The sequence below is a fragment of the Salvelinus sp. IW2-2015 genome, unplaced genomic scaffold (assembly GCF_002910315.2).
Source record: "Salvelinus sp. IW2-2015 unplaced genomic scaffold, ASM291031v2 Un_scaffold3837, whole genome shotgun sequence".
Lineage (NCBI taxonomy): Eukaryota > Metazoa > Chordata > Actinopteri > Salmoniformes > Salmonidae > Salvelinus > Salvelinus sp. IW2-2015.
Genome location: NW_019945111.1, coordinates 82569 through 90143, shown reverse-complemented (window position 1 = coordinate 90143; position 7575 = coordinate 82569). Strand labels below are relative to the sequence as shown.

Genomic DNA, 7575 nt, shown 5'->3' with positions numbered 1-7575 from the left:
AAGACGCGGAAAGAASAAGGCGAGAACGAGGTTGGGAGATCAGGGAAGCCCGAATTTTAAAACGCTGGGATTACCAATATTTTAYAGCCTATTCAATTGTTATCTAGGGTGTTTTTCTTTGTTTGTACTAGTCACATGTGACTTTCTGGCGGAAACTGTCTTCTAGAATTACAGTGCACGGAACTTGGTAAGTTATTTTTTGATCTGGCATATTTCCGTGTGCTCAAATCATGAATGTAKTTAAATATTTCAATATTATTCACTTAATGTTTTGATCGGATCAGACATTTTTAAACCATAAAGTGTTGCTTTATATAATTTACAATAGGGAAGGCAATAACGCGTAAAACTGATCTRCTCTTTTGGACTATTGTCTTTACGCATGGTGAACATGGAGAGGGTTMTATTTGTCAGATATATGGGAACTTTTAAAGTTTAGTGACCAATAAACGAACGGTTTTCTCTCTCTCTCTAGTACTAGTACTCTCTCTCTCTCCAATCGCTTAGGACATCATGATGCCGTTCCTAAGAACCCTGGTTGTGCTGGCTGTCCTCTGCGCGCCAACCTCCAGCCTCTGTCTCAGACTGTACCAGAGCGACTCCAACCTCCTCTGTGACGATGACATACTAGCTGAGGTCCAGACGAACGACGTTCCCAGTGAAGAGTTCCCAGTGTCGGAAAGCTGGGGCTCCCTCTTCAARTCCGGAGACACTCTCTCCTCCGYAGAGTCGCGGGAGAAAAGGACGTCGACTTACCCCGCCAACTACAGGTTTCTCAGTCAGACGCAGCTAAGGAGTAAGATGTTCCAGAACAGCATAAATAATGACCGGCTAAGCAAGTTTACCCTCTCTCTAGATGTGCCCACCAACATCATGAACATTCTCTTTGACATCCAAAAGTCCAAGAACCTGCGCGCAAAAGCGGCCGACAACGCGCGTCTGATGGCGCAGATTGGACGAAGGAAGAGACAGTAGACTATCTCTCCGACGGTTGAAGCCGCTACCCTGATTATCCATTACATATTAGATTTTCACTCTGACAAATACGTATTGCTGGAAGTTTTATTTGTCCTCAAATTGAACTTTCAGATGCAGTATTTGTGAGAATTTTTTTTTCTCCTGTGGTTATAATCTAGCAAATTTAAATACGAAACATAGGGATTATTGAGATGGACTTTTCTGAAGTACAATTGGAGTGTTTACTGTACAGGCCTATTCTATTTTAAAATCCCTGAAATTGAAGAAAATCAAAAGACAATTCGAGATTATTTTGAACAAGTCTACTCACTGAATGATTTTCATTTCTGTTCAGAATATACATTTCAATTAGTTAAAATGAAAGTACTTTCAAGATAAGGTTAGGCCCTATAAAGCTATACAACTTCTAGTCTTCCACTGGAGTGTTAAAGATCGAACCAGGAAATGTGGTATAATGAGAGGGGTCTTTGAAATTAGATAAGGCAAATGAGGAAATATGTAAATTGTACATGCATAAAATCAGTGGGTRACCTGTAATTAGCCTGAAATGGTTTGCATTTCCTCTCATTTGTGCCCGCGTTTTATAGGAAAAGCAAGACATGCATATGCTTGAAATACAGGACAGTACGGTACAATACAAATTATGTGAACAAATTGCATTCATTGAAATTCGCACGCATTTTGCGGCATAATTAGTGTAAAGAGRAGCGAGTTAGMCTATATACCTTTGTGAATAGACGCTAGAATGTGAAATGTTTATGAGTTATTTCAAGGTAAATGCATGGTAGCCTCAATGTTTGATCATCAAATGTCTGTTATTTTTTATACACAAAGGGATTATTTTTCCTCAAATAAAAGCAGATGAATTAAACGTTGTCTTCAATAACGGCCATTTTCACATTTAGAAGGTGTTGTAATTTAGGTGTTAGGCATAATCAAGTCAGTCAGTCAGCCAGCCAATGGAAAACAACAGCTTTGTCTATATGAACTATGAATATATTATCGGCCCTATATATGCTATAGCTTTCAGGTGTACACACACACACACACACACAGTTGGGAGTCATCAGTGACCATTACATTTCCTCGTCTCTAAATATTTTAGAGGCATTTAAAGGTGTGTTTTATTATGACATTGTATTATATAAAAAATTGCATTTATTATGACAAGTGAGCCTATATGCAAACTTGAATGTGTGAWCCAGCTTCAGGTTAGGATTTTCTGTCATGAATCTTGTTCTTGAGGCAGCTCTGCAGAGTGGTCACACACCTGTCTCTTATACACATCTAGATGTGTATAAGAGACAGCCGCAGAGTGGTCACTAGCTGGCACAGCCACAAAGTCGAAAGATCTGATTTTATACCTCACCCCAGTGGCGACCCCTCATTCAGGGCAGGTGGGGCAGAGCCCACTTGTTTTGAGCCCCACATGCCTGTTTTGCATGTTATTTTGGCATTAATACTTATCCGATAGCAGTTTTCAAACAATGTAAAAAAAKATGTATATCATTGAGTTAATAAAGCTGCATACAAACATGGTCTATTTTTTGTTTTCTAGAGTAAGGCAGCTACAAAATGCAGGTGTTTCAGGCTAGCTCAGTGCTTTCTGTGGTGGGGCAAGCCAGCAGGAAATACGGACTGTTGCGTCGTGATTGGCTCAGTGTTCTGTCACTCATGGGGACATCCCAGTAACTTTGAGAAAACACACTTTATATCAGAGTTGTCTCAAAATGGCTATGCATATTCATGACATGAGGCTAGTAGCATAGCATCTCTCTCGATTGAATACAGGAGGGTGAAGTCAACAACCCTCGTCGAATATTCAAAATAWGATTACAATAATGACATGCATTAATACACCAATCCAAACAAAGGATAGGCAGGAGCTAGACAGCCCGCTGTGCCTCTTTGTGGACAATGACTCCCATTGTTGGGGCAGAGAGACATGTATCTTGTCAGTATATCCATAATCTTTGCTACCATTAAAATACATTTCAATTGATGGCTGCTGTGATGGCACACTGTGGTATTTCACCCAATAGATATGAACGTTTATCAAAATTAGATTTGTTTCAAATTCTTTGTGGGTCTGTGTAATCTGAGGGAAATATGTGTCTCGAATATGGTCAGACATTTGGCAGGAGGTTAGGAAGTGCAGCTCAGTTTCCACCTCATTTTGTGGGCAGTGTGCCCATAGCCTATGACGGCCTCTCGCAATAGCAAGGCTATGCTCACTGAGCCTGTACATAGTCTAAGCTTTCCTTAATTTTGGGTCAGTCACAGTGGTCAGGTATTGGTGTTTTACATTGTACACGGAGGATGCGTTTGTGAATTCTTGGTTGGTGAGTGGACCTCAGACCTCACAACCACAAAGGGCAATAACTGATTCAAGTATTTTTAGCCAGATCCTAATTGGGAGGGTGTAGATGTAACGGTTCCTCTTCATCCGAAGAGGAGGAGCAGGGATTAAACCAAAATGCAGCGTCGTGATAAGACATGATATTTATTAAACAAAATAACAAAAAACGAATGTAGACAGACCTGGACTACGAACTTACATGTAACACGAAGAACGCACGAACAGGAAAAATGACTACATAAAACGAACAAACAAACAAAACCGAAAACAGTCCCGTGTGGCGTAACATACACAGACACTGACACAGGAGACAACCACCCACAAACAAACACTGTGAAACTACCTACCTTAATATGATTCTCAATCAGAGGAGATGAAAACCACCTGCCTCTAATTGAGAACCATATTAGGTACCCATTAACCAACATAGAAACAGAAAACATAGACTGCCCACCCAAACTCACGTCCTGACCAACTAACACATACAAAACTAACAGAAAACAGGTCAGGAACGTGAAAGTAGAGGCCCTTCTTGCCTTGTCTCTCAGATTGTTCACAGCTTTGTGGGAGTTACCTTGTGGTGCTGATGTTTAGGATGAGTTATGTATGGTATTTGTGGTCCTTGCAACTGGACCTTCTTTTGGAACAGCATTATTTTTGTCTTACTGAAATTTACTGTGCAGAAGATCTAGGTGCTGCATGTTGCTATGTTTTTGGTTAGATAGGTTTCTCAATTCCTTTCTTAGGTCTTTGTATTCTTCATCTAACCATTTGTCTTGTTGTTAATTTTCTTAGGATGTCTGCTTGACATTTTAAGATTTGATAGGGAAGCTAAAAGGTCAAATATACTGTTTACACGGAACCCAAACCGGCTGCGCGCGTGCGCCATCGTGCATAAATTTATTTTGCCCTCCCACACCAAACGCGATCACGACACGCAGGTTAAAATATCAAAACAAACTCTGAACCAATGACATTAATTTGGGGACAGGTCGAAAAGCATTCAACATGTGTGGCAATTTAGCTAGTTAGCTTGCCCTTGCTATCTAACGTTAATTTGTCCTATTTAGCTAGCTTGCTGTTGCTAGCTAATTTGACCTTGGATATAAACATTGAGTTGTTATTTTAACTGAAATGCACAAGGACCTCTACTCCATCAATTAATCCACACATAAAATGGCCAACCGAATCGTTTCTAGTCATCTTTCCTCTTTCCAGGCTTTTTCATCTTTGAACTTATATGGTGATCGCATCTAAACTTTCATTGTATTACCACGACTACCGGCAAAACAGTTTGTCTTTCAGTCACCCACGTGGGTATAACCAATGAGGAGATGGCACGTGGGTACCTGCTTCTATAAACCAATGAGGAGATGGGAGAGGCAGGACATGCAGCGCGATCTGCGTCAAAAATAGGAATGAGTTCTATTTTAGCCCTTGGCGTCGCAGACGCTCGTTAGCGCGCGCAAGCAGTGTGGGTGCAATAATTGAATAACATGGATTTCTAAATATATTTTGCGACGCTCGCGCACGCGACGTGTCCGGTCTGGTCATAATGTTAGGCTTTCTACTGCCAAGTTTACACCATATTTGTGAGGGAATATTTTCACCTCCAGGTAGGTGTTTGTCCCCCTGTGTGCTGAGAGTGTCAGGTTCTTGTCCAGTTCTGGCATTTAGGTTGCCACAAACTAGTACATGTCCCTGGGCCTGAAAATGGTTGATCTCCCACTCTAGGATGGAGAAGCTGTCATCGTTAAAGTATGGGGATTCTATTGGGGGGATATAGGTAGCACACATGAGGACATTATTCTCTATTTAGAAAATGTCCTTATTCATTTCTAGCCAGATGTAAAATGTTCCTGTTTTTACTAATTTAATAGAGTGGGTTATGTCTGCTCTATATCAAATGAGCATACCACCTGAGTCTCTTCCCTGTTTCACACCTGGTAGTTCGGTGGTTGGGACTACCAGCTCTCTGTAACCTAGAGGTCAACCAATGGGTCTTCTCCTCTATACCATGTTTCTTTTAGGATGATAACACATATTTTTTATAACTAAACACATATAGACCATAGCCTGAAATTTCAAATGGAAACAAATGAGTCATAGTGGGTAGAACAAATAACGAGGTGGGCAGAGCCAAGCACGAGCTAGCGAGATCCTATTGACGCGTTCTTGCAGGCATCTGCATATTTCCGTTAGGGAACCCCTCCTCTGTGAAGTACACGTGTAACATAGCTAAATTCGCCTTTGCACTCCTAAACAACGCAATTTTTACAAACTTTTGCAAAGGGTAAAGTCTACAATACCTAGTCCACTCTGTTCATTACAGATTTTAGTTTTGGGAACAGTATTGATTACATTTTTCATCGATGAGAGAATTTGCAGAATGGCAGCCAAAATCCATCTCTTTCCATCTTCTCCCAGGCTCCCGAGTGGCACAGTGGTCTAAGGCACTGCATCTCAGACCCTAGAGGGGTCACTACAGACACCCAGGTTCGAATCCAGGCTGTATCACAACTGACTGTGATTGTGAGTCCCATAGTGCGGCGCACAATTGTCCCTGCGTTGTCTGAGTTTGGCTGGTGTAGGCTGTCATTGTAAATAAGAATTTGTTCTAAACTGACTTGCCTGGGTAAGTTATATTTATTTTTTATCTCCCACTGCTGGCCAGTGGGCTTCCTCTCACTACCATATGTGGTAGTGTGTGGAAACGCCAAGCAGATGCTTCACATTTATATGTCCGGTGAAACATTTGTCTCATTGTTCTATCTGTGATGGTACTTTTTGTATTTCTGTATTTCCAATTTCTTTGATTAAGTCTGTGCTCCTGCTCTTTAGGCCAAAGGGAGATGACCTCAGACCTTGTATATTCCAGGATGAGATAGTAATAGCGTTGTATTCCATAGTGTCCAGTCTTGTTTTCGTGTGATTTATGCTCAGACCACTACAGTAGGTGTGAGCAGATCATGTTGAGTATCTGATACATACTTTAGGTCGCAGGATGGGGCAAACCATCATCTATGCCAGTGGTCACCAACCAGTCGATCGCGATCGACTTGTCGATCTCCAAGGCATTGTGTTCCTTTTTTTTTATTAGTCTCGGGCTGTTGGTGGTAGGTGCAGCCATTTCAGCTGCCCTGGCGCCAGGTAGGCAAACTGTTGCCATTTCATGTGTCTGAAGGTACAAACTCCCATCACTTCCCGTGGGCCTAGAGAGGAAATCAAGTGCATTATGATAAAGCTGGCCAATCAGATTGCTCAGATGACCGAGTCTGTAGTAAGGTAGCAGGCATAAAAGAAAGCTATGGCAAAATTGATACTGTGAGATTTCAAAACGTTTAAAACCATGACTAGAGTGAAACTAACAACGAATACAGCAAAGAGCTGCTGTTTTTATGAGTGAGTTCATGTTTAAGTTCTTTCTCAGCACTGTCAACACTTTGTATTCAGCACTTTTATAACCCATAAAATGTGCGTTCTTCCTATTTCCACTCAACGCTACAACAATCAGTGCAGCAGTAATGAATGAGTAGGAAAGTGTATTGATAGGCTGGCGTTGTTGTTATTATTAGCGGCTTGGGTMTTTTTTTAATATCGAGGAATATTTCACTTTCTCTGTTCATAGGAGTAACAACRTGAATTTGTGCATGAGACAGAAGTAATGCAGTGCAACTCGAGTTTCGCCATCATCTGGAAGACGGTGTCCCTTTTTGGTCAGTGTCAGTGGAGGAAAGGGAGAGCGGAGGGATGTTGAGAGACGKACCCTCAGTCTGCTGCTCTCTCCCTCAGATGCARGCACCATCAGCTCAGTAAAATAAAAAGCAAATKATTTAAATGTATGCTCACTCAGCTGTGCCTCACAAGTAATACAACAATGGATCTATTACCGGTGGGATCATATAGCCTACCTCAAATTTTGAAATATAATTTCCCCGAACAACAATGCATTGGCAGGTCAATTCAAGCAAAGCCAGTATGCCGTGATAATGTATTGGGCCTATAGCTTACTGCACAAACCTCATTGCTACAGTACTGTTTTTAATTGGTTAATGTTGCATATGCTTACATTTTTTAGGTCATGTTAATAAAAACATCAGAGCGGTAGATCTCGGCATGCATTTTGACTCAGAAAGTGATCTTGACTCAGRAAAGGTTCTTGACCACTGATCTATGCTCAGCTYACTACTCCCCCTGCTGCAAATCATTAAATTTGACGTCATTTCCGTCGACATGGA

The 7575-nt window shown here is 41.3% G+C and overlaps 1 protein-coding gene across 1 annotated transcript; it reads left to right on the top strand.

Moving 5' to 3' along the window:
* Positions 1 to 516: 516 nt before the first annotated feature.
* On the top strand, positions 517 to 975 carry ucn3l (urocortin 3, like). The gene has a single exon (XM_070441372.1). The coding sequence runs from the start codon at positions 517 to 519 to the stop codon at positions 973 to 975; it is 459 nt and encodes a 152-aa protein (XP_070297473.1).
* Positions 976 to 7575: the final 6600 nt, after the last annotated feature.